At 53.0% G+C, this 27,928-nt stretch overlaps 1 protein-coding gene across 6 annotated transcripts in view; it reads left to right on the top strand.

Annotated features, from left to right (window-relative positions):
- The first annotated feature begins 19,869 nt into the window (after window positions 1-19,869).
- LOC137421478 (uncharacterized) overlaps window positions 19,870-27,928 on the top strand; it is a 69,931-nt gene continuing 61,872 nt past the window's right edge. For 3 of the 6 annotated variants that reach the window (XR_013624575.1, XM_078784411.1, XM_078784479.1), the window contains exons 1-2: window positions 20,489-20,573; window positions 23,698-24,127. Coding sequence is in view for 2 of the 6 variants with exons in the window: in XM_068107597.2 (XP_067963698.2) it covers window positions 23,710-24,127 (418 nt within the window). In the remaining 4 variants the exon portion in view is untranslated. Of the gene's footprint in view, window positions 20,304-20,464; window positions 20,574-23,697; window positions 24,128-27,928 lie in introns of those variants that run through there. The other 3 variants (XM_068107597.2, XM_078784442.1, XM_078784509.1) reach the window with 3 other exon arrangements.

Genomic DNA, 27,928 nt, shown 5'->3' with positions numbered 1-27,928 from the left:
TCAACTCCTCTATACCCCCCTGTGACCTAGCCGTACTCTTCCTCACCTCTTTCTCCATGCGCTCCTCACACTGCTTTACCTCGCCGCGTACCCCTCCGACCTCCTCGCTCACCCCACGCCTTATAACCTCCCCCATCTCTCCCATTTCCCTGGTAGATGCCACCCTCATCTGTTCCAAATCATTCTTTTGAGCGTCCAATTTGCTGTCCATCCTGTTTTTGACCTCCTCTATCTGATCCCCCATTCGTTTGATTTCCCGGGCGGATTGATCCCCCATTTCCCTCAATTTGCCTCCCATCTTGTTTTCTAACCCCGGTAACCCATTCTTCACCCCTTCCATTTGGTTCTCCTGGGTGGCCATTCTATTTTCCAATCCCGTTAACCCGTCCTTCATTTCCCTAATTTGGCTACCCACGTCCTCCAATTGGCCCGCTAATTTGCCCTCTAATCCTCCCAATTTACCTTCTAATCCCCCAATTTGACCGCCCAATTCATTTCTCAACTCACCAATTTGACCTCCCAATTGCTCCCCCATTCTATTTTCCATTCCCTCACTATCGGCCCTCATTTCTCCCATTTCTTTCCTTTATCCCCCAATTTGGCTTCCCATGTCATTTCTCAATTCCCCAATTTGCTCCTGTGTTTTGTCCACCCCCATTTGTATGGCTGCCTGTATCTGCGCCATGAAGGCCTGCATGTCTACCCCCCACCCCCCATTTGTGCAGCGGGCGCGGCCCTCGTCGCCATGTGCGAGGCGCCGTCATTTTTTGCGCCTGCAACCCCCACTACCGCACCTTCATTGTTCTCCTCCTCCATTACTCCCACCTCCTCCCTGGAGTCTTGGGTTGACTCTAACCCCTCTTCTATTTCCCCCAACGGCATCTGATTGCCTTGATTATCCATGGCACGATTCAATTTGGTTGTTAATAAAAATTTCGGCCGCTCGTAATTTTGACAAAAGCTTTTTCGGATTATAAAAAAATTTGGTCTGGGTCCAAATCCCACTCCTGACACCAATTGTAACGGTTTTGGGGGTCGGCTCTCCCCTTATCAAGGGGGGGTTAATCCCCTTGTCTTTTAAGCTGGCCGTTCCCAAGTCCTGGAAGCTATGACGTCACTTCGGGTCGGTGGTAAGTAGGGTTGTAAGCCGAATTAGTCTTAGTCCCTAAGTACGACCACCGGCCGTAAAGCGAGGAGATAACTCCGACCCGAGCCGCGGCGGTAATGGACACGCTGAGCGAAGTGAGCCACGACTCAGGCCATTAACAAGAACTAAACCCGATCCTGAGCGGTTCCGAAATCATGCCACAGGTACTCAATTGGGAAAAGACTAAAGCGATCGGATGGAGAGGAAACCAGAGTAAAGGAAGAACAAAGCGTGGTTTATTAATTATGTACAAAACCAAAGAAGAAATGAAAGGAAAGAATGTACAGGAAGGAGAAGAAGCAAAAGGACACAGGGCAATTTTAACGATACAGTCTTAATGTATTACCCCGGACAAACATACACACACACGGGATGGTAGCTGGTCGGGGGGAAGGTCCAGGTAGATGGTTCCAGGTAGGTCGACTCCGTCCAGGCTCCGGTTCCGCAGGTGAAGAACGGCAGGCAGCTTCGCGTGTCGTCGACCGCGAGCGGACCTTACATATAGCGGGGGGACCGGGATGCTGGGTACGTAATACGTTTATCGTGCCCAACGCTCTGTCTCTCTCCCGGTCAATGTTCATATCAAAAAGGCAGTTCGTATCAAAGAGCAATCAGCGCCGCTCAATAACTCCTCGCGCGGTTCATGCAAAGGAGTCCCCCCAGCGCAGTCCATATAATCGAGCTGTCTCCACGCAGTCCGTATCAATCAAGCTCCCTCACGCAGTCCGTGCATACGTGCGCGCTCCCGACAAGTCCGTTAACAATGGAGTTCCCTTGCGCAGTCCGTGATAGGGCTTGGCGCGTGCGCTTATATAGTGCGCCTCCAGATCAATCCGCGCGCTTGGAAACCACGCCCGCCAGCGAGCTCATCTCAGCCCTGGTTGGTTGGCGAGGGCTTACCGGCTCCGCCCTTGACGGCTAGTTGACAGGGCCACACCTTTTCCTTGGTGCTCCACCCCCTTCTTCCTTGAGCTTGACCGCGTGCGTAATGGCGTCTGTGGCGAGCGCTAAGGCGCGTAACAGAATTGGGAGAGAGACAAGCCTGGCCTGTAGGGGCGCATAATGGCGTCGCATGGAGAGAGAGAGACTGCAAAATGACCGGAATTGGAATGGGAACTATTCTTATTTAATTGACGCAACGCAGATTCTACTATTGGGAACACAGCCTTAACGAAACACATAATAAGGAAATAACAATTCCTAAGGTGACCTACGTGTTGCTGTGGCCTAACTATGGGTGCTACCTTTGACATTTTAATGATGAGAATTATTTACAAGAGTGATTATTTATTTACAAAAGTGTGGGTTCTCAAAACCGCAACAGTACGAAACAGTGGCTCTATCCCTACTCGTCCCCAAGAAAAACCTTTGTTGTCTCCACAGACCTGTCCATTCGTCCTCAGACATCATTCAGCTCTGGTAGGCAGCTCTTGACAACACAGCAGACAACTGGTTTGAGTTAAAGCTGCACCCCCTTTAGCCCCACCTTGTAAGCTGCACACTGCCCCAACCTTTTCCAGGTGTGCAGCTCACACAAGCATCAGCAGATCAAGCCGGGTGGTGAGAAAAACTCCTCTTATTTAATTTTTTAATTATACCAGCAGTCGATCAAGATACCTGTCTGAATGGTTCTATCCCCAGTCAATGGTGAATCTGCATATGACGCTGCATATGACGCTGACGCTGCAATCTGCAAGACGCTGTCCATGAGGCGCTGGAACGCCTGAGCAGCATTTTTCAAACCGAAGGGCATCCGAAGGAATTCGAAAAGCCCGAATGGTGTGATGACAGCCGTCTTCGGGATGTCCTCCGGCCTGACAGGGACCTGATGGTAGCCGCGTACGAGGTCCACCTTTGAAAAGAAGTACATATTCGCCAAGCGGGCGGAAAAGTTCTGAATGTGGGGGACGGGATAGCGGTCGGGGGTGGTGGCGTCGTTGAGGCGCCGGTAGTCCCCGCACGGTCGCCATCCCCCGCCGGGCTTGGGCACGATGTGGAGCGGGGACGCCCACGCGCTCTCGGAGCGCCGCACGATGCCGAGCCGCTCCAACGTAGCGAACTCCGCTTTCGCTACCGCGAACTTCGTCGGCTCGAGGCGGTGTGCCCTGGCGTAGACCGGTGGCCCGGCGGTGGGGATGTGGTGTTCCACCCCGTGCTTGACGGTCCTCGCTGAGAAGGTCGGCCGCAAGAGGGCCGGAAAACCCGCGAGGAGGCGGGCGAATTCGTCCGCTGCCGGAAGCGTACAGATGAACCTGGCCGGAACGGAACCGCTCAGCAAGCCACTCGGCGAGCCGCTCGAGGAGCCGCTCTGTGAGCTGCTCAACAAGCCGGGCAGCGCACACGGGAGCGAGCTGAACGTCTCAGCCTGGACAAGCCTTCTGCACTTTACATCGACCAGTAATCCATTAGCACATAAGAAGTCCGCGCCGAGCAGTGCCATGGGCACGTCGGCCGTAACGAACGACCAACAGAAAACCTGGCCTCCGAACCGCAGGGAGAGACAGCGTTTCCCGTACGTGCGTATAGACGTACCATTGGCCGCAAGCAGCGCGGGACCTCGGCCCGTGGTGTGCTTGTCAGACGTACCGGCAGGAATGACACTCACCTGCGCTCCCGTATCGCACAGGTAACGGCGCCCGGACAAGGTGTCCGTTATGTTTAGAAGGCTGTTGGAATTGCCGACGCTCACCGTTGCCACCGAGCGCCGGCTCGCCCGTTTCCCGACCTGCCGAATGAGCACGGCGGGCGACACTGCCGAGCCTCATGGCCGAACTTGGCGTGGAAGAAACACCAGGCGGGCAGCTGCGGCGTCGTAGGCCGCGGTTTTCTTCGCGACGGCGGCGGCGGTGGTGGTCGGGGCGTGGCGGCGGACACGAGGTGCGGTGCATCGGGGAAAGCTTCGGGAGCCTCGGGAGCGGCAACCGCGCCAAGACTCGCCTGCGTGGCCAAAGCTGCGTAGTATTTGTCGGCCTCGGCAGCGAGCGCACGGGGTTCCGTTAACGCGGAACCAGCCAAAGCGAGGCGGACTTGTGCTGGCAGCTGGCGTCAAAACAACGCCCGGAATAGAGCGTTCGGGGTTTCGTCGCCCATGAGCACCAGCATATGGTCCATATGGACCGACGGTCGCGTGTCCCCGATCTCGGGGAGGTCCAAGAGGCGATCGGCCCGTGCGTCCACCGTAAGGCCGAACGTGGCGAGGAGGAGACGCTTGACCGCCTCGCACTTGCCGTCGGCAGGTGGATCCCTTAGGACCGATGCGACACTGGTGGCCATGCCGGGCCCGAGGGCGGCGACCACGTGGCAGTACATGGTCTCGTCCACCGTGATGCCTCGAAGTCGGAACTGGGCTTCCGCCTGCAGGAACCAAACTTCGGGTGGTGACTCCCAGAATTCGGGGAGCTTGATGGAGACCGCGTTGGTAGTCATTGTTGTGGCGGTTTCGGGTAGTCAGCGATGGCTGACTCGAATGTCGGAGGTCACCAATTTAGCACGCGGTGCTACGCACGTGACTTGCTACCAAGGAGGAAGCGGACAACGCGGTAAGTTTGATGTTCTTTATTCAAAGAGGTCACTGTAGCACTGGCACGCTCCGGGCTGTGCACCCGGTGTATATCCTGAGGCCACGCCTACCCCTCGGGCGTGGCCGCCGCCCACTTGGTGCGCGGAATGATGTCACCACGCCAGTGGGCTTTCGTGTACGCCACAACATCATTTATTCATTCATATTTATCCTTAATATCCCTATTTCATTCCAAACAGCACTACTCCAATCACAAATTGATACTATAACGAAACACCCTGCTAAATCACAATTGTATTTAGGTATTAACGGACACTTCTAATCTTGGCTCTCATGGATCGACACAACCATCGTATTCCGAGAACTTTTTGAATCTGCGTATGTAATATTTTTCGTATTAAACGATATTTCTTGAACGCATTATCTGATCTTTCCGATTCCTTCACAAGATTAGTTCAATTCCCGTGCTAAATCTGCGTGGATATAAATCAACGCATGTTTTAAACTTTTAATTTCAATGCCTTTGACGTCCTCACTGTTCATCGTCTCAGTAATTCGTTAACGGCCTCTGCTAAAATATACTACACGTTGCACACAAGGCAGACCAATTCCAAATCTCCCCACATTGGGGAACACCATCGCTGGGCGAAACAGCTCACGCCTTTCGAAACACATTGACAGGCCAGATCTGCATCAAACGCAATGAAAACATAATTACACTGTTGTAAACTATTATGTTATGTACGATGTTTTACCCGAAATTAACTTTTCCCATTACATAAGCCACCAAACTAAAAGAAAGGAACTACAATCTGTGTCGCACACCTTTGGTGTGTTCAGTTACCAATCAGCTTGCTATCACTTGCCAAGCCAACAATTCCTCACCAATGCTTTTGTTGGTGTGCTTGCTTGAGTACTGAAGCCACTTGGCTTAAGTACTTGCTTGCAAAATATTAGTGTTCTATCTTTCCATACAGTGCACACATATCGAGATGGATCTGGTGATATTTTTTTAATGGTTTTACCATTTTTACACTGGATTACCGATTCGATTTTTCTGACTTTTCCTTTGGAAAAAACAAGCTTCATTATTTTTGCTGGCGTGACTCGGCGCGCACCGTGCCCCTCACCACACCTCGTTTCAGAGGGACAGGCATCTTTGATAATTTCGGTGTCTTTTGGGTCTTCGTGGTGTTTTGGGTCTTCAGGGCCATTTGGGTCTTCAGGGTCTCTTGGAGCCTCAGGGCCTATAAGGGTATTTTGGGTCTTCTGGGACTTTGGGGTCTTTTGGGTCTTCAGGGGCTTTGGGTTTCTGGGGTCTTTTGGGTGTTTTGGGTCTTGGGGTATTTGGGGTCTTCAGTGTCTTTTGGGTCTTGGGGGACTTAAAGGGTCGTCAAAGGTCTGAGCGGTCTCAGCAGTCTAAACGTAATTAAGAGTTCATTGACTGTGTTTTGCGTGTTCATTTTATTTGAAGAAGACGTTTTGGTCGCATATAAACAAACATACATAACCATATACGTTTCCTCTATTATAATATAGATTCTCAGATTTTATGATTTTCACAGGCTTTGAAATTTTATGGGTCTTTTATTCATCCAATGGATTTCTCACACCTGACAACTGCCAGAGTGTAACATTTTGCCAGACCTGTGGAAATATCATCCAAATAAAAGCATCAATGAATCATCTTCTTTATTTACCAAATACCCATCCACAAATTATGTATGCTATTTCAGTTTTCCAGTCAATTTGACCTTTATAGCAATCGGAGTCACTGCATACCTCCAGTACCCTTTATCAACTGAGTGACGCACACCCTCAGGACAGTTTGGTGCTGCAAATAAAATCTGTTTCCTTTTATCTTCATAAATTCACTTCACCACTTTCCTCACAGCACAAAACAAACAAGAAAGAGCAATCTGAGATTGCAGACCCTCACCAGGACGTGTTTTCAGTGTTTTTTTTGTTTTGTTTGTTTTTTGTATACAAGTTCGAGGCTCGTGGAAGAGCTAACAATAATCACAAAAAAAGAAACGGACACACAAAACATACAATAAAGGGAGCGGGAGACAATATGGGGAGAGAGAGGGAAGCATACAAGTACAACAGTAGAGAACAGGGTCATCTGGAGATCTGTGGGAGGGAGAGGGCTGATTCAGTGGTTTTTCAGGCTTTTGTGTTAAAACAAATATGGTGGCCGAACCACGTGACCAATAACGTCATTATTTTTTTTTCTCAACCAATTTATCCCAAGATGACGCTCAACAAATTTCATCTTGATCGAATGACATTTTGTAGTTGTCGAATTATGACGTCACAATGGAGGCACCTATGACATCATCATTAACCTATTTTATCCACATGGAGAGTTCTTTACAATGAGCCATGTCTCAATTTTTTCTGTTGAGCACTTTCGGAGATATACTTTCACGTGAATAAGTACGTACACCCCATGTAAAGTTTTGACTTTTTCAACATATTTCAACATAAAGCTATTTGATCTTCATTTCAACAATATTGAAAGATAAAGGTGATATTGTGGTGCTGCGCACACACGTCTCGATTGCCAGAGAGGTAGGCCACAACACGTTGGTACAAACAAAGAGTCTTCATTAAGAGCTCGCACTTCAGCACTGGGCAGGCTCGAGCTCAGAGCCTGCATATATGTCCCGAGGCCACGCCTTGCCCGCGGGCTTGGCCGATCGGCCGAAAGGCGGGGCATGCATTACAGTTCCCCGCCTGGACGTTCGCGCCACCCACTGGTGCGCGTAATTATTGTCCCTTGTGCCCGCCACACACGCGCCCCCAGAATTCCCGCGCACCTGAAGGGTGAGTTTGCGGGGAAGCCGGATGACCCGGCCGAAACGCCCCCTGGCGATGCGTGCAGGGCTGGGGGGTAGCGGGACGGCGGAACTGGGGGGTGCCGGGGGTCTGACCGCCGGGGGGCGGCCTCGACGCGGAGGCAGAGCTGCCTGCGGGGGGTGGTCCAGATCGAGATGGGCCAGATCGTTATCGATGGGCCGGTCCAGATCGAGATGACGTTATTGGTCCAGATCGAGATCGAGATGGGCCCGGTCTCCGCACGATGGGGCGAGGCAGGAGGGCCGCTTCCACGACGTCGAACGGCACCTCGGTGACGCGGAGGCCCGTGACGGCGGTCCGCAAGGCCTGGACGCCGGGGTCGGCGGTCTGGTCCTCCGCCATCCGGGTATAGTCGATCCCGAGGTGGACCGCGTGCACGACGGACCGGGAAAGGCAATCCGCCACCGGGTTGTCTTTACCCGCCACGTGACAGATGTCCGTCGTATACTCGGACATGGCAGAGAGGTGACGCTGCTGCCATGCCGACCATGGCTCGGCGACCTTGGCCATCGTGAACACAAGTGGCTTGTGGTCAATGAAAGCCGTGAACGGGCGGCCCTCGAGCAGATACGATCGGATCGTCCACGGAGCAGATACGTCCACGGAGATACGATCCGGGGCACCGCTGATGTCGATGGTGAAATATTTGTCCCCGGTCTCCAGCACGCGGAAGGGGCCGTCGTACGGGGGCCGTAGCGGTGCCCGGTGGGCGTCGTGCCAGACGAAGACGTACTCCGCCGTGCGAAGCTCTGGGGTGATGTGGGAGGACGGGCAACCGTGGTGTGCCGTCGGCACCGGGGCGAACCTCCAGGCGGTCTCCTGCAGGGTGGAGCGCTGTTGCGCCGCGGATCAAGGAGCCATGGAGTCGGGGATAAATTCGCCCGGTACCCGCAGCGGTTGCCTGAAAACCAGCTCCGCCGAGGACACGCGCAGGTCGTCCTTGGGCACCGTCCTGAAGCCCAGCAGGACCCATGGGAGCCTGTCAGCCCAGCTGCCGTCGCGGAGGCTGGCCCGGAGCACGGCCTTCATCGAGCGATGAAAGCGCTCGCACAGGCCATTGGCCTGGAGGTGGTAAGCCGTGGTGCAGTGCAGCTTTACGCCAAGCCCTTGCGACACCGCGCCCCAGAGCTCCGAGGTGAACTGGGGGCCGCGGTCGGACGAGATGTCCGAGGGGGCATCGAACCGGGCAACCCAAGTGGCGATGAAGGCATGCGCCACCTCAGCCGCAGACGTCGCCGCCAATGGCACGGCCTCCGGCCACCATGTGGTGCGGTCCACCATGGTGAGGAGGTGGGTGAATCCCTGCGAGGGAGGTAGAGGTCCCACCAAATCGACGTGAACGTGGTCGAACCGATGCTTGGGCACCGTAAACGGGGCCAATGGGGCCTGGGTGTGGCGGTGGACCTTTGCGCGCTGGCACGCGAGGCACGTCCTGGCCCAGTCGCGGACGTCCTTCCTGAGGCCGTGCCAGACGAACTTCGCCACGACGAGCTTCTGGGAGGCCTTCGCGCCCGGGTGGGACAGGCCATGGATGGCGTGAAAAACTGGGCGCTGCCAGCCAGCGGGCACGATGGGGCGAGGCCGGCCGAGGGAGACGTCGCACAGGAGGGCCGCTTCCGCGACGTCGAACGGCACCTCGGTGACGCGGAGGCCCGTGACGGCGGTCCGCAAGGCCTGGACGCCGGGGTCGGCGGTCTGGTCCTCCGCCATCCGGGTATAGTCGATCCCGAGGTGGACCGCGTACACGACGGACCGGGAAAGGCAATCCGCCACCGGGTTGTCTTTACCCGCCACGTGACGGATGTCCGTCGTATACTCGGACATGGCAGAGAGGTGACGCTGCTGCCATGCCGACCATGGCTCGGCGACCTTGGCCATCGTGAACACAAGTGGCTTGTGGTCAATGAAAGCCGTGAACGGGCGGCCCTCGAGCAGATGGCGGAAATGTCGGACCGCCAGGTGGAGCCCAAGCAGCTCGCGGTCGAAGGTGCTGTGGCGCCGTTCGTGCGGGCGAAGCTGCCGGCTAAAAAACGCCAGCGGTTGCCAAGCACCACGCACCCACTGCCCGTGCACCGTGCCCACCGCGTAGTCCGATGCGTCGGTGGTGAGGGCGATCGGTGCATCGGGCACCGGGTGCGCCAGCATGGTGGCGTTGGCCTGGGCCAGCTTTGCGCCCGCAAACGCCATGACCATCGGCTCCGACCAGGCGACGTCACCTTTGCCCGGCTTGCCCCGGAGGGCCTCGTGCAGGGGGCGGAGGAGCTGGGCGACTTGGGGCACGAAGCGGTGGTAAACATTTACCATGCCCAGGAACTCCTGGAGCCCCATGATCGTGCGGGGGCATGGGAAATCCCTGACCGCCTCCACCTTGGCCGGGAAAGGGACGGCCCCATGCCTGGTGATGCGGTGCCCCAATAAGTCGATTGTGGCGACGCCGAAACGGCACTTTGCGGGGTTGATGATCAGGCCATGCTGGCCCAGGCGTTCGAAAAGCGTGCGGAGGTGGAGCAGGTGCTCCTCCCGGGACGCGCTCGCGACTAGGGTGTCGTCCAGGTAGAGATTGATGAAAGGTAAGTCACGCAGGACGCTGTCCATGAGCCGTTGGAACGCCTGGGCCACATTCTTCAACCCGAAAGGCATTCGCAGGAACTCAAAGAGGCCGAAAGGGGTGATGACGGCCGTCTTTGGGACATCGCCCAGTTGTGCGGGAACCTGGTGGTAGCCCCGGATGAGGTCCACCTTGGAAAACACGGTTGTGTTTTCCAACCGGGCGGAAAAGTCCTGGACATGCGGGACCGGGTAGCGGTCGGGGGTGGTGGCATCATTGAGCCGGCGATAGTCATCCTCCGCCGGGCTTTGGCACAATGTGCAGCGGAGAGGCCCAAGCGCTGTTTGAGCGCCGCACGATACCCAGCCGTTCCAGCGTAGCGAACTCCGCCTTCGCCACGGCGAGCTTGGTGGGGTCGAGTCGGCGTGCCCGGGCGTAGACCGGTGGCCCGACCGTGGGTATATGGTGCTCCACCCCGTCTTTAACGGCCACCGCTGAGAAGGTGGGCCGCGTGAGGGCCGGGAAACTGGCGAGGAGGCGGGTAAACTCGTCTGCTGCCGGAAGCGTACAAACTAAACTCGCTGGGACGGAACCTTTCAGCAAGCCGCTCGGTGAGCCGCTCAGCGAGCTGCTCAGCGAACAACCGAGCGAGCTGAAGGTTTCGGCCTGGATGAGACGGCTGCGCTTAACGTCGACCAACAGACCCATGCGCACATAGGAAGTCTGCACCGAGCAGGGCCATTGGCACACTGGCGGTGACGAACGACCATTGAAAGCGCTGCCCTCCGAACCGCAGTGAGAGGCAACGCTTCCCGAATGTGCGGATGGGTGTACCGTTGGCGGCAAGCAAAGCGGGGCCCCGGCCCGCGGCTTGCTTGTCGGACATGGAGGCAGGGAGGACACTTACCTGCGCTCCTGTGTCGCAAAGGAAACGGCGCCCGGACAAGGCGTCCGTGATGAACAGGAGGCTGCCGGAATGGCCGACGCTTAGGGCCGCAAATGAGCGCCGGCCCGGTCGTTTCCCGACCCATCAAAAGAACACGGCGGCGGCACGTTTTAGCCTTGCGGCCGAACCTGGCATGGTAGTAGCACCAGGTTTGCGGCAGTGATGGCCGCGTCGGCCGTGCCGGCGGCGGCGGCGGTGGTGGTGGCGGCGGCGGTAGTGGGCGGGGCGCAGCCGCGGCCACGAGGGAAACCGGGGGCGCTGTAGCCTCTGCACCGGGATCCACTACGGCAGCATCGTAAACCGACCGCGTGTCGCAGGCCGCGAAAACCTTGTCGGCCTCTCCAGCCAGGGCGCGGGGTTCCTTTATTTTGGAACCGGCCAGCGCGAGGCGCACCTGTACAGGCAGCTGGCGTAGGAAAAGTGCCCAGAATAAGAAATCCGGGGGTGGTCTCCCAGCAGGGACAGCATGAAATCCATCCGTACGGATGGTCGTGTGTCGCCGAGGGCGGGAAGGTCCAGGAGGCGGTCGGTACGTTTGACCTCCGTGAGCCCGAACATGGCGAGGAGGAGACGTTTGAGTGCCTCGTACTTGTGGTCACCCGGCGGGCACTGAAGGATGGACACCACACGGGCGGCAGTGCGGGGCCCGAGGGCGGCAACCACGTGGTAGTACCGGGTCTCGTCCGCCGTGATGCCCCGGAGTTGAAATTGAGCTTCGGCTTGTACAAACCAAACGTCGGCTTGCGCCTCCCAAAAGTCCGGGAGCTTGATTGCGACGGCGTTGGTAGCCATGGCGCGTTCGGGGGTCAGCAATGGCTGAACCCAAGCGGGGTCACCAGTGTGGTGCTGCGCACACACGTCTCGATTGCCAGAGAGGTAGGCCACAATGCGTTGGTACAAACAAAGAGTCTTCATTAAGAGCTCGCACTTCAGCACTGGGCGGGCTTGAGCTTAGAGCCCGCATATATGTCCCGAGGCCACGCCTTGCCCGCGGGTGTGGCCGATCGGCCGAAAGGCGGGGCATGCATTACAGTTCCCCGCCTGAACGTTCGCGCCACCCACTGGTGTGCGGAATTATTATCCCTTGTGCCCGCCACAATATAATACATATCCAGCTCAAACAACCAACAATGGCAGACAGGACAATTCGAGAGACAGCATTTATGTTTAATAAACATAAATGCAAATTTCGCATGTGGAAAAAGTAAGTACACCCCTACATTTATCACGACTTCAAATACCTAAATTTTTCCCTGTCGATGTCAGAGACTGGCAGACAGTTATAAGAAACGCCGACTTGAGGTTGTTTCTGCCAAAGGGGGCAATACCACCTATTAGAGCCAAGGGTGTACTTACTTTTTCCACATGCGAAATTTGCATTTATGTTTATTTAAATGATACAATGGACTACAAAATGTAAATGTTTCATGATATTTGTTGTATTATATTGAAGGAGCTGCGCTCCAACGCGAGTCGAAAGAATTGACGCGACCAAAGACGGAATTCGTCCGAGTTGCTTTATTCCAACAAAACAGCTCAGGTATTCTGAAAAGCCCGTTTATCGGGCAGCAATATATATACACATTTATGCCGGGGCGTTTGCCCGGGAAAACCGAGACCGGGCATGCCCGGGTGTCAAGGGCGAGTCCTGGAAAGGCGAGTCTGGACATGCCCGGGGGTCCTGGACGCGGCCTGGCAAGTCGAGGCTGGGCGTGCCCGAGCGCTCTGGGCGAGCCCTGGAAAGGCGAGAGCGGGCATGCCTGGACGCTCTGGGCGAGCCCTGGAAAGGCGAGTCTGGACATGCCCGGGCGTCCTGGACGCGGCCTGGCAAGTCGAGGCTGGGCGTGCCCGGGCGCTCTGGGCGAGCCCTGGAAAGGCGAGAGCGGGCATGCCCGGGAAAGACGAGACCGGGCGTGCTCGGGAGGTTCCGGCATGCCCGGGAACAGCGAGTCCGGGCATGCCCAGGAGAGGCGCGTCTGGACCCGTCCGGCCGAGCCCGGCATGGCGATCGCGCCCTGGCCACGTCCTGGCAGGTGCAAGGCGATTGTGTACATTCAGCGGGAACCGCTACAATATCACCTTTATCTTTCAATATTGTTGAAATGAAGATCAAATAGCTGTATGTTGAAATATGTTGAAAAAGTCCAAATTTTACATGGGGTGTACTTACTTTTTCACGTGACTGTATGTACTATATATATACAGCACGTATAAAAAAAAAAGGTAATCCGAATTCAAGGGGTTAATCTGCAAAGGTTATTTATTTTGACAATTTACATGTGGTTTACTAATTAAGAGGAGATCCTCAGCTTTCCATTGATACCTTCCATGCATCATTGCTGTCTGGCATGACCGAGTACATGTTCATTGAAAATGACAAGTTCAAATCGCATTTTCACGATTTACAGCATGACAAATCACACAAATTACAGCATTTTTACACACAAAGTAAAAACAGAAAACTATGTCATACCAGACAGCAAGATCAAGCTGTGAGCATCAGACAATCAAAATGTTTTAAGATCAAGACGACATGTTATTTTCACAGCTCGGCCAGACCCGGAATGGACCAGGACCATTGTCAGGCTCTGCAAAGGAGGCAACATGTGACAAACTGGCAGAGACTTCTGGGAAGGTTGATGAACTATCTCTGCTCTGGCAGTGAGAGTGATGTCGCAGTCCTGATTCACAGGTTTAACTCCGGACCCTGCATGTAGTTCACCATTCCTCGGTGCAGAATTCTCTTTTTGATTTATAGGTTGATGGGACACCGCAACACATTCTGGAAACCGCTGAATGTGAATAAGGATCACCTTACCCTCTTGTTGGAGTTGGGGGAACGGGTGGGAAGGATGTTGGAGATCGCCTTACGCTTCTGCTGGCAAGGTGTGAGGAAGATGCTTAAGATGGACTGAAGCTCCTGTATAAGGGTTGGGGGTGGCGGGGAGGGGATGCTGAAGATCACCTTGAAGGAGCGGCGCTCCAACGCGAGTCGAAAGAATTGACGCGACCCGAAAGAATTGACGCGACCAAAGACGGAATTCGTCCGAGTTGCTTTATTGAAACAAAACAGCTCAGGTATTCTGACCAAAAGCCCGTTTATCGGGCAGCAATATATATACACATTTATGTCGGGAAGTTTGCCCGGCAAAAGCTATACTGGGCATGCCCGGGTGTCAAGGGCGAGCCTTGGAAAGGCGAGTCTGGACCTGCCCGGGCGTGTTTGGCTGCGGCCTGGCAAGTCGAGGCTGGGCGTGCCCGGGCGCTCTGGACGAGCACTGGAAAGGCGAGAGCGGGCATGCCCGGACGCTCTGGGCGAGCCCTGGAAAGGCGATAGTGGGCATGCCCGGACGCTCTGGGCGAGCCCTGGAAAGGCGATAGCGGGCATGCCCGGACCCTCTGGGCGAGCCCTGGAAAGGCGATAGCGGGCATGCCCGGACGCTCTGGGCGAGCCCGGGAAAGACGAGACCGGGCGTGCCCGGGAGGTTCGGGCATGCCCGGGAACAGTGAGTCCGGGCATGCCCGGGAGAGGCGCGTCTGGCCGTGTTCTGGCCGGGGCAAGGCGATTGTGTGCATCCAGCGGTAACCGCTACACACGCCCCTCCAGAATCGACCTGCACCGGCAGGGTCAATTTAAGGGGGGTCCGGATGACCCGGCCGAAGCGACCCCTGGAGGGTCGTGGGGAGGGGTCCGACGTGGTGGTGGGTGGTCGAGCGGGGGGAACTGTGGACGGGGGGCGGCCTCGCCGCGGAGGAAGGGCCAACCGTGGTGGTCGGTCGACGTCCATGTGCGCCAGTTTGAGGCGGTCCACAGAGATCCGGTCCGACCGGCCACCAACGTCGACTACAAAGGACTTGTCGCCCCGTCGCAGGACCCGGAAGGGCCCGTCGTATGGCGGCCGGAGTGGCCCCCGGTGCGCGTCATGACGCACAAAGACGTACTCCGCTGCGTGAAGTCCTTGGGGGACGTAGGACTGAGGGCCACCGTGGCGGGACGTTGGCATGGGAGCAAATCGGCGGGCGGCCTCCTGGAGGTCCGAGCGCTGGTGTGTGGCGGACCAGGGACAGCTAGCGTCGGGCACGAACTCGCCCGGGATGCGGAGCGGCTGGCCGTAGACGAGCTCGGCGGCGGATGCCCGGAGGTCCTCCTTGGGGGCCGTGCGGAGGCCCAAAAGGACCCACGGCAGCCGGTCGGTCCAACCGTCGTCCTGAAGGCCGGCCATGAGTGCGGCCTTCATGGAGCGGTGGAACCGCTCGCACAACCCGTTGGCTTGGGGGTGGTAGGCCGTGGTGCGGTGCAGCGTGACCCCCAACGAGCGGGCGATGGCGCCCCAAAGTTCGGACGTGAACTGTGGGCCGCGGTCGGACGAGATGTCTGCCGGTGCGCCACAGCGCGCGACCCAGGTGGCGATGAACACCTGCGCCACTTCGGCGGTGGTGGTGGAGGTGAGGGGCATGGCCTCCGGCCACCTGGTGGTCCTGTCCACCATGGTGAGCAGGTGGGTGAACCCCCACGATGGGGGCAGGGGACCCACCAGGTCCACGTGGACGTGGTCGAAACGCCGTGCAGGCACGGTGAAAGGTGCCAGCGGGGCCTGGGTGTGGCGGTGGAACTTGGCCCGCTGGCAGGCCATGCAAGCGTTGGCCCAGTCGCGGACGTTCCGTCGAAGGCCGTGCCAGATGAAACGCGCCGACACCAGCTTCTGAAAAGCTTTCTGGCCCGGGTGAGAAAGGCCGTGGATGGAGGCGAAGATGCGGCGCTGCCAGGAAACGGGCACGATGGGGCGAGGCTGGCCCTGGGAGACGTCGCAGAGCAGGACGGTGCCCACGAAGGGGATGTCGGCCAGGCGGAGGCCCGTGTCCGCCGCCCGGAGGGCCTGCACCGAGGTGTCGGTGGTCTGGTCGGCCGCCATGAGCGCGAAGTCCACGCTGAGGTGGACCGCGTTCGCGCTGGCCCGAGAAAGACAGTCGGCCACAGCGTTGTCTTTGCCGGCGACGTGCCGGATGTCCGTGGTGAATTCCGACACGGCGGAGAGGTGGCGCTGCTGGCGGGCCGACCACGGCTCCGTGACTTTGGCCATTGCATAGACCAACAGCTTGTGGTCGACGAAAGCCGTGAACGGGCGGCCCTCCAGGAGGTGTCGGAAATGGCGAATGGCCAGGAATAGACCGAGCAGCTCGCGGTCGATCGTGCTGTATTTTAACTCGTTCGGCCGGAGCTGCCGGCTGAAAAAAGTGAGTGGCTGCCAAACCCCGTCCACCCATTGTTCATGGACGGCGCCCACCGCGTAGTTGGAGGCGTCCGTAGTGAGGGCGATGGGCGCGTTGAGCACCGGGTGAGCCAGCAGCGTTGCATCGGCGAGGGCCCGTTTTGCGCTCGCGAAGGCCGCATCCATGGCCGCGGACCAAACGATGTCATGCTTGGCCGGCTTGCCCCGGAGGGCCTCGTAAAGGGGCCGCATGAGCTGAGCAGCGCGTGGCACGAATCGGTGATAAAAATTCACCATGCCGAGGAACTCTTGTAGGGCCTTGATGGAACGGGGACGCGGGAACGTGGTGATGGCCTCGACCTTGGTCAGCAGCGGCACGGCCCCGGTCTTGGTGATGCGGTGGCCCAAAAAGTCAACGGTCGTCATGCCGAAGTGGCATTTGGCCGGGTTGACAATTAAGCCGTGCTCGCTGAGGCGACAGAACAGTGTTCGGAGGTGGAGGAGGTGCTCGGCGCGGGACGTGCTGGTGACGAGGATGTTGTCCAGATAGACGAAAAGAAATGGCAGGTCGCGCAGCACGCCGTCCATTAAGCGCTGGAACGCCTGGGCCACGTTCTTGAGGCCAAACGGCATCCTCAAAAATTCGAACAGGCCGAACGGCGTGATGACGGCCGTCTTCGGGACGTCGGCCGCCCAGACAGGTACCTGGTGGTATCCCCGTATCAAGTCAATTTTGGAAAATATGACCCGTCCCGCCAAACGGGCGGAAAAGTCCTGGATGTGCGGGATCGGGTACCTGTCCGGGGTGGTAGCGTCGTTGAGGCGGCGGTAGTCGCCATCCGCCCCCCGGCTTTGGCACGATGTGCAGTGGTGAGGCCCACGCGCTATTGGAGCGCCGCACGATGCCGAGGTGCTCCAACGCGTCGAACTCGGCCTTTGCCACGGCGAGCTTGGCCGGGTCGAGGCGGCAGGCCCTGGCGTAGACCGGCGGGCCCGTAGTGGGTATGTGGTGCTCGATCCCATGCCGCACTGCGACGGCCGAAAACGTCGGCCGTGTGAGGGCCGGGAATTCCGCGAGCAGGCAAGCGAACTCGTTCGCCGTCAGGAGGACGCCCGCCAGTTCTGTCGGCGCGGAGCTGCTCATCGTGCACACCAGGGAGCTGAAGGTCTCGGCGTTGACAAGGCGACGACGTTTGACGTCGACCAGCAGCCCGTGCGCGCAGAGGAAGTCGGCGCCCAGCAAAGCAAGCCATGGGGACGCAGGCGGTCACAAAGGTCCACTGAAAGCGCTGGCTGCCGAAGCAGAGGGTGACGTTGCGCGGGCCGAAAGTGCGTATGGCCGAGCCATTAGCAGCGACCAAAGAGGGGCCGCAAACGGCGTCCCGCCTGTCTTGCTCGGAGGCGGGTATGACGCTCAGTTGGGCGCCGGTGTCACAAAGGAAACGCCGCCCGGACGCTTTGTCCCGAATAAAAAGCAAGTTGCCCGAGTGGCCGGCGCTCATGGCTGGGAATGAACGCCGGCCCGGCCGTTTCCCGACTTGCCGAAAGTGCACGGGGGTCGGCATGTCCGAGCCTTGTGTCCGAACCTGGCGTGGTAATAACACCACGCCTGGTCAGGTGGAGGCCCTGGCCGTCGTGTCGGAAGCGGTCGGTGCGGCGTGGCGGCCGCCAGTTTCACCGGCAGTTCGGCCTCCAACCGCGCAGGATGCTCGGGCGTCGTGGGCGTCGCCTCGGACGGCGGCAGGCTCCAGGTAGCCGCGCCGATGTGTTGGCCCGCCGAGGAGATCTTATCGGCTTCCCTGGCGAGGGCGCGGGGATCGGTGATCGACGTGCCAGCCAGGGCGAGGCGTACCGGGTGAGGCAGCTGGCGAAGGAACAACTCGCGGAACAGAAAATCCGGAGAGTGCTCACCGAGCAACGAGAGCATATAGTCCATGCGCCCGGACGGGCGCGTGTCGCCGAGCTCGGGCAGGTCGAGCAGGCGCCGTGCGCGTGCCGCCGGTGAGAGGGCGAAAGCGTCGAGGAGGAGCGTCTTCAGCGCGTCATACTTGTCGGCAGCCGGCGGGTGCTCGAGGAGGCTCAGGGCGCGGGCCGCGGTGGCGGAACAGAGCGCTGCCATGACGTGGTGGAAGCGGGTGTCGTCCGCGGTGATGCCTCGCAGGGCGAACTGGGAGTCCGCCTGGGCGAACCAAACAGCCGCGTGAGCCTTCCAGAAGGTAGGCAGTTTAAGCGTCACTGCCGTATCCATGTCGGTAGGTCACCAGTGAAGGAGCGGCGCTCCAACGCGAGTCGAAAGAATTGACGCGACCAAAGACGGAATTCGTCCGAGTTGCTTTATTGAAACAAAACAGCTCAGGTATTCTGACCAAAAGCCCGTTTATCGGGCAGCAATATATATACACATTTATGTCGGGAAGTTTGCCCGGCAAAAGCTATACCGGGCATGCCCGGGTGTCAAGGGCGAGCCTTGGAAAGGCGAGTCTGGACCTGCCCGGGCGTGTTTGGCTGCGGCCTGGCAAGTCGAGGCTGGGCGTGCCCGGGCGCTCTGGACGAGCACTGGAAAGGCGAGAGCGGGCATGCCCGGACGCTCTGGGTGAGCCCTGGAAAGGCGATAGCGGGCATGCCCGGACGCTCTGGGCGAGCCCTGGAAAGGCGATAGCGGGCATGCCCGGACGCTCTGGGCGAGCCCTGGAAAGGCGAGAGCGGGCATGCCCGGGAAAGACGAGACCGGGCGTGCCCGGGAGGTTCGGGCGTGCCCGGGAACAGTGAGTCCGGGCATGCCCGGGAGAGGCGCGTCTGGCCGTGTTCTGGCCGGTGCAAGGCGATTGTGTGCATCCAGCGGTAACCGCTACAACCTTGTCTTTCTCCGTTCTGTTGGGAGGGATGGACAGATGGCCTTACTCACCCGTTGGGGGTTGGGGAGGGGGGGGGGTGGGGGTTAGGGTGTAATGCGAAAGATGGTCTTTCCCTCCTGTTGTGGGGGGGGAGGCGGTTGGTGCAAAAGACTACCACCTACTCTCCTGTTGCGGGGGAATGGGGACCTGGGGGTAAGGCGAAGTATGGTCTTAACCACCTGTTGGAGGGTGGGGTAATACTGAAGACGTCCTTGTCCTGTTGCGGGGATGCGAAAGATGGCCTTACCAGCACTCAGCAGGGGGAGGGAGAGCATGGTGAAGTTACAATTCTCTCAATTCAACATGCAATGTTTCGACATTTTGCTGTCTTAACCTCTAATCTTTCCCAGGTAAGGTCTCGTTTCTTGGACTGTATTATTTATTGCAAATAATCCATCTTACATAATCCATAGGCCTAACTGTATTTATTGTAATCCTTTGTGTTGTGTATATTTTTGTGCACCCGTCATTCTGATAGACTTTCCCCCTCCTCGTGTCATAAAGGAGAAAACACAAATAAAACTGCTGTTAGTGTAGTTTAGTAGATCGACCAAAATTTTGGTTTCGGTGTTTCCAAGAACAGTTGGATCGGGGGCAGGGTGGGACGGGGTGGGACGGGGTGTGACGGGGTGGGACGGGGTGGGACGGGGTGGGAAGGGGTGAGACGGGGTGGGACGGGGTGAGACGGGGTGGGACGGGGTGGGGTGGTGTGAGGGGCGAGTGGCACTCCGAAGGGCGCGGCATTGCTGGAAAGGGTTCTGATGTTCTCTCGTTCACTACGCGGTCAGTAGAAGGGGTTGTGTGTAACTCCAAACTTCTTGCCAAGTCGACGATCAAACAACAACTGAACGAAAGGGAATAACTCTCATGCACCAAGAATGGGAGTGGAAAAATGGCCGATCTGTGACTTCAGTTCTTTATGTGACGCCAATTGGTCAATGAGCCATCAACTGCAACATCATGTGGTGGAGCCCACGTCAGCCCTCCTCCTCCACCACTGATCTCGAGATCAGTGGGTGGAGACTGGAGTTTGGTGAATGCGGGGAGGAAGAAGAAGAATGAAATACTGTTACAGGAAAAATTGAATAACGAGGATAAACTTCCGGGTGATCTTGCAAACTTTGAACTAACTGTGACGAAGATCCTCGTGCTCGGGTCGGATCTTCTGAGGAAAAGGTTTGTTCGGAGTTTCTCATTTTTTTATTAATACTAAGAAAGATCTGTAAAACGATCATTTGAAGGGATTCTTCACAACAGAGAGATGGGGCCAACATTATGATTATACACATCACGATATGTCAAAGAGCGGCAATAAAAAATAAGCATCACATCCGGTCATGAAGGAACATCATATCCGGTATCGGCCCTCTGGTGAATTTCCACTGGCAGTCCATTTTTCGTCGTACGATCTTCGTTGTAAAAACACGATTATAATCGCTTTTTTTTGTAAGTATGGCATCATAATGGAAGTTTTAAAAGTTTCAATTGTTGTTCATTGGTATTTTATTCAAGTGATGCATTTATGACGTGAATGAATGACGATTTTATTTGCTTGTTTTAGCCAATCTATCGGTGACTGATCGAGGCCTGTGTGGCAAGGACGGTTATCCGTAATCGATATCTGTCAATATTATGTGTCCGAGTTTTCAAAAAGAGTCCGGAAACATGAAATTGAAGTTCTTGTTGAAGTTTGATCAGGAAAACTCCTTCATTTCATGTGAACCCGGGGGCCCATTGGCCTTTTGGACCAAATTTCGATGGTTCATGGTTTGCAAGCTCTTACATTATCAAATACCAGTTAAACAAGATTTGATTCACAAAGATTGGCTTTCTACCTTCAGTACTTTATCAATGAACTAAGTTTCTGCATCGGAGATACTTTTCATTGAGTTCACAAAGTTAATTTATTCACGAAAGTAATTAATATCGCTAATTAGCAACATGTTAATTGCTTGATTATGAAGTATAAATTGAGTCATTAAAATGTGTGTCCCATTATCCCATGGGCTTTGTTCACTGAAAGTTTTATTTAAATATTTCAGGTGTTGAGGAAGTTGTATGTTCTGATCCTTTCTTTTCAATGACAATGACCTCCCGCCTCCCCCACAATCAAAGAACTCCAAATGATCACGTCATTGCAAGGATCAGAACATGCATGATATTATAACATGTTAGATCAGGTCATTGAAAGGATCAGAACATGCATGATATAACATGTTAGATCAGGTCATTGAAAGGATCAGAACATGCATGATATGACGTGTTCAATCGGGTCATTGAAAGGATCAGAACATGTATGATATGATAACATGTTAGATCAGGTCATTGAAAGGATCAGAACATGCATGATATTATCACATGTAAGATCAGGTCATTGAAAGGATCAGAACATGCATGATATTGTAACATGTCAGATCAGGTCATTGAAAGGATCAGAACATACATGATATAACATGTTAAATTGGGTCATTGAAAGGATCAGAACATGCATGATATGATAACATGTTAGATCAGGTCATTGAAAGGCTCAGAACATGCATGATATTATGACATGTTAGATCAGGTCATTGAAAGGTTTAGAACGTGCATGATATTATATCATGGTACATCAGGTCATTCAAAGGATCAGACAGTGCATGATATTATGATGTGTTCGATCAGGTCATTGCAAGGATCAGAACATGCATGATATTATAACATGTTTGATCAGGTAATTGAAAGGTTTAGAACATGCATGATATTAAAACATGTTAGATCAGGTCATTGAAAGGCTTAGAACATGCATGATATTATATCATGTTAGATCAGGTCATTGAAAGGATCAGACCGTGCATGATATCACAACATGTTCGATCAGGTCATTGAAATGATCAGACAGTGCATGATATTATGACATGTTCGATGAGGTCATTGATAGGATCAGAACATGCATGATATTATAACATGTTCGATGAGGTAATTGAAAGGATCAGAATGTGCATGATGTTATATCATGTTACATCAGGTCATTGAAAGGATTAGACAGTGCATGATATTATAACATGTTCGATCAGGTCATTGAAACGATCACAACATGCTTAATATAATAACATGTTAGATCAGGTCATTGAAAGCATCAGAACATGCGCAAGATATTATAACATGGTAGATCTGTGCATGTTTTCGTGTTTAATGTGTTCGCTCTTGCACGAGCTTTGGCTTTCGATACCAATTTTTTTTTTATTTTAAATGATCAGAACATGCATGACATCATATCATGTTAGATCAGGTCATTGAAAGGATCAGACCGTACCTCACCATTTTAAATTACTGATCGTAATATTTACTTCAGTGAGGATTTTGAGGTGGGGGAGGGGGGAGGCAATATCTCAAACCACAAAACCCTTTGAGGAGTGGGGTTATTGTTTCATAACATAATTAATATTATGTGATCATCATGTTTTATTACTTTTGTAAAAAGAAGGAGCTTCCACACAAACGCCACAAAAACGCCTTGAAAGAACTCCACGGAAGCGGCAGGAAGGGTCGTGTTATTAACCCTTGGTGGGTATATTGAGTGCAGTAGATCTACGATCAGATGTGATAAGCATGGACAAATGTCCGAGTCTAAATCTATTTCAGTTCAGTGTGGAACAGCATTATCGACTCTTCATATAGGTAACCAAATATGTTTGTGGTTTATAATATTTTTTCTTCCTGTATTGGCCGTTACTCCCACAAAAACGGCACTTTAAGCGATTTATACACATTAACACGGCAGGGAAAAACCACTTGTGGAGGTGGGATATTATTACGATTAATGTTGTTTTGTAATTACATCAATCTTATGCTATTATCATTAGTTTTGTTAGTAGAAGCGGCCTTGAAAAAATGTAACAATATCGCTAACTTAACATTGATATACGCCTCAACACGTGTCCCCAATGGTGGGAAAACACCTTTAAGGGAGAAAACCCCCCTTGGGAATGGGGGGGGGGGGGGGGGGAAATGAATGTGCTACAACCTTCATTGTGTGACTATTAGTCCTGTCAAGTTTGGTTGAGATTGGATAAGTGACGACGGAATGTATCGCGGTCAAAAATCATCAGACAGACAGATAGACCCCAAATTGGGTATTTTAATATGATGATTAAAATAAATGCATTTCCCCATTTGTATTTGACGCGCTTGGGATATGCCTGGTCGTGCCACAACGGCTCATCCGCATTCCTCCTCTCATTCCCCAAATGAAATTGCATTGTTTTGGCGGATAAAATTGGTTTGGTGTTGATGTAGCGCAGCATCATGGGTCGAATGGTCTCCTCTTGTGTTTACTCTGGGTTTATTTTTGTCTCTGTAAATAAAAACTTGCATTCATTAGATCCTTATTGATGGGAAAACTTACAAAATGGGACACAGTGGGTCAACAAACTGAATACAAACATGATCAGTGCATGATCAGTGCCCGTATTTATTGGATAATTATTGACTGGATTGTCCATGGAAATGAATCACAAAAATTCCAAACAGAGTAAGGAATATATCATGTATAACTTTTCTGTGAGTAACATAAACATTGTATCCTTGGCAGGTCATCGGTGAAATGGAGAGCTTCTTGGAATGGCTCCAATCACAAGGCCTGATAGAAGAAACAGCCCAAGCAGTGATCGATGAGCTTGGAATTGAGAATCAGAAGGTTATTCGAGCTTGTACGGAGTCAGATTCATTGCGGGATGAGCTCCTTGCTCTCTCCAAAGAGAAATTTCAATTTGCAATGTATGCTGACTTCTGTAAATTTATGAATTCTTTTTTAAAGCCACAAGATGTCCAGATTGCAGGTTCTTCTCTGTTGGGAAGTATTTTCGTCAACTTGGATAATGTTATTCGGGAACTTTCCAGTTTCTGCCAAAACTTTGTTCGATTCCAAAATGTGCAGCTGGAAAATCGTCCTGGTGTCTCTGGAATTGGGTTCAGTGATGTCTGCAGCCTCCGCTCTCAGGATGGATTAAGATCCACGTCTGGTATGTGAAAGGTTCCTGCGATATAGCATGTCAACAAATATCTTTATCTTCTACCATTGCTTTTTAAAAATTATTTTAACTTGTATAAACTCTTTTGGTGCAGCTTTGTGTTGTCTAATATGAATGTATTTTTGATGTATGGTACAAAGTCAATTTTTAGCTCACCTGGAACATATATCCGGTTAGCTTATGGGATGGCGCATCTTCAGTTCGTCCATAAACACTTGCAACTTCTTCTCCTAAACTGCTGATGGGATTGTGACCAAACTTGGCTAAAATTATGTTTCTTGTGTTCGAACTTAAGTTTGTTCACGGCATTAAAAAAATCGAGGTCTCAGAGGTCTATCGGGGGTCAAATTAAGTCCAGATTTGACCCAACCCAGCCCCCCAAAGTGGAACTACCGGGGGTCAAAGGGGAGGGAGAGTGGGGGGATCAGATTGGGTCCAGGTTTTAATCCCCCAAAATAGGTATTTGCTCTCTTCTCTGAAACCATCCACACGATTTCGATGACACTTGACCACAACCGTCATCACCTGTGATGTACCAAAATTTGTACACGACTTAAAAAAATCGAGGTCTCATGAGCTCAATGTTGTTGGGGGTGGGGGGGGGGGGGGGGGGGATGGGGGCGGCGCGGCGGTTGAGTTCCCCAAAATAGGTATTTGCTCGCTCCTACAAAACTACACACACAATTTCAATGAAATTTCACCACGACGTTCATCACCCGTGATGCACCGAAGTTTGTTCACAGCCAAAAAAAAAAAAAAAAAAAAATCAGAGTTTAAGGGGAAGTGTGGGGGGAAGGGGAGTGGGTTATGATCTCCTAAAATTGGTATTTGTTCTTTTATCCGAAACTACACACAATTTTGATGAACCTTGATCACAACCTTCGTCACCCGTGATGTACCAATGTACCAAAGTTTGTTCACAGTTTTCGAAAAAAATTGGGGTCCATTGCCCCTATTTTTATTTTTGTTTTGTAAATTGTATGACATTCCTCAGTGTTCCGTGTTAAACGGTGCATTTAAGTTATTGGCATGCAAGAAGTGGTTTGTTGTCTCTCTTTTGTCATAGAAGGCTTATCCTTGTTTTCCCACACTTTTTGAAAAATATGAATATGCTTCATCGAATTCATATTGTAATCAGCTCCATCCATCCGTCAGTTTGTCCGTCTGTCAGACATGCTATCTTCTCCTGAACGGTTGTGTAAAAATTCACAAACTTGGTTGTTTTGATCATATGGCAATAAGCTGCAACATCAGTATCCTTTTGACCCCGCCCCTTGGGTACATTGCCTAAAAAATGGAATACCATGAGGTAGAAAACCAAAAATTGTAATTTGAGGCACATTTTTGAACATTTTTTTTATGGCATAGCCCATAGGGCAAAGCCGTCTCGAACAGTGTTTGTCTGTCTGTATGTATGTTTGTATGTGTGTATGTATGTTCCCTCAAATGTACACCAATCAAAGCTGAGGATCTGGTCAAATGACAGGGGTGATGTGATGTCATGATGGCAGCACGACGCCTGACACCACACACCGCCATTTTGATTCCTTCGCCGTTCAAGCCGGACATATTGTTGAACCTGTCACGTATCACAATCTGCATGCTCTACCTTTATGTTTTTCATTCAGTCTGAAACACATGAAGTGAAACACGTGAAAATATGGATCTTTTATAACACTCAATTGTTATCATGGCTGTGCTTGTTGTTGTTTGTGGGTTCTTTCTGTGTAGTTTTATATGTTTCTATTGCTTCGCAAAATATCTCTACTCTATATTAGTGCTGGGCGATAATCGTGCTTTAGATTTACTATCGCGATAACGATAATCCATATTTGTTATCGCGATAGGTGCTGCGCATGCGCAGTCGGGATATAACTCACCTTGAACCCGGATATTGACTGCTTTGAGCGGTTGGTGTGTTTGGTTTCTCTCAAGGGATATACCTGTATTAAATGCAGCGCTATAAAATTCACCAGATAATATAATATGGAATGTATATTGTTATGTTTGTCGGGGGTAGGCAGTGATTACTTTTGTCCAGGTAGAATTGCACATGGGGTGTGCTCCGACTGTCGTGAAGAAGAAGAAACACATGTATCATAAGTAGGGATTCTGGAGACCGTATGTCGTGCAAGCGCGTGTCTTTGATCCCATCACGAGAGGTGGGGTTATGTTAATTAGTTGGGGATTAATTGTGAATCCCCTCTATGTAATGGCCTCTGTTATTTTTCCTTGTTCCTTATGGCACACACTGCACACACAAGAAAGAAATCGCGCATTTTCCACACGACATAAAAGCGACCGGAACTAGGACATTCAACTACTGCTGGTGCCACAGGCTTCACATCGCACCACAAGCAGGCAGGTCCGGGTGGTTACGCCCCGAAGAGCAGTGATTGGTCCAGGATTGATTGGTCAAGGACTGCTAAGATGGGACTATTGGATTGGTGGAGAAGGCACGGATAACGTCAGCGCCTTGAGTATAAAAAGAACCTTCTGCCCGACATTCTCTCTCCTTTTCGCCTTCTCGTGGCTGGCTCTGGTTTTCTGGGTTTGGTGGCGAACGGTCGTCTCCCTGGCATTTTGTCCTCTCTTGACTTCCTCGTATCTTCTGGCTTTGGCAGTGAGCGGTCACGATTTGATGTCTTGCTCTGCTTCGGGAGTTCACGGCGAGTGGTCGGAGTTCATAGCGCTCCTGCGCGAGGGGAATTCATTGAAGAGCACATGAACATTTTGTGGCGCTCTTGCACCAGGGACATTGGAAGTCTGGATGATCGGGAAGACGAGCGCGGCTGAGCGGACTGCGCAGCGAGGCCCAGTTCCCACCCATGGGCAGTACAGTCTGCGGTTTCCTGCGCAAGGACGTCAGGGCCTGTGACTAACCGGGACAATTCCTAACTAGTTTCCAGAGCAGATCAGAGCTAAGTGCCCACAAAAATAACACGCATTTAATTTTGTTCTTTTATATTTCCCTTTGTCTGTATTCGGGTCTGCAATGGGACGTCCCATTTAGGATATTAGTCTTATCGCGCATTTTCTCGTTTGCTGGCATTTATTTTCATTAAACCTGTTTATTTGTACATTTTAATTCCGTGTCGGTTTGAGTTGATTGATTATCCAAGTGCGAAGACGTCGGGTGCATGCCGTCCAGGCAGGCAAGTTCATCATCCTCCTTTCCCTCACGTGTCAATAATACCGTCATTTTTGGATTGAACGCCTCGGAGTTAAAGCTCGTTTGGTTATCCGTGTCGCCCTGCGGTGTTCATTTCAGGGTAGTCACACGACAATATTCTCCAAGATGTAATTTAAATGGTATAAACATTAAAACAAACAACCGATTAAGGAACGCACCGAAAGGCTGCCGATGTCGAAATCGCCGATCTGTTTGAGTTCACTTTGTCTGTGCGCGAAGTTGAGCACTAAAGGCAACATCTTGTTGAAGATCGACAAGGTGAGCGTACTCTGTGTGTGGAGTTTTGGCTTTGAAGACAAGGATAAGCAGGTAATCTCGTTATTCTCCTCACCGTTCACGATGGACCAGACGAGAGGCAAACATGGCAACTTTATTTCGTTCATTTATTTGTTTTTACATTTTTGTCACGACATGGGATTGCTTGGCAATTATTATTCATGAAGTAAAACATCAAAGTTGTTCTTTAACGGCCACTATTATCCCACCTTGTGGGGTCTGCCGGGTGAAGCTTAGCCCAAGTCATTTAAGAACCGGCTGGTGAAGCCTGACATTCGCTAAGTTAGTTTGCTCCCACCTTTTGTTCATATGTTTGTTGTCCC

The sequence above is a fragment of the Myxine glutinosa genome, chromosome 1 (assembly GCF_964187855.1).
Source record: "Myxine glutinosa chromosome 1, kmMyxGlut1.1, whole genome shotgun sequence".
Classification (NCBI taxonomy): Eukaryota; Metazoa; Chordata; class Myxini; order Myxiniformes; family Myxinidae; genus Myxine; species Myxine glutinosa.
Note: the sequence above shows the minus strand (reverse complement) of the source record. Positions and strands in the feature narration are given on the sequence as shown.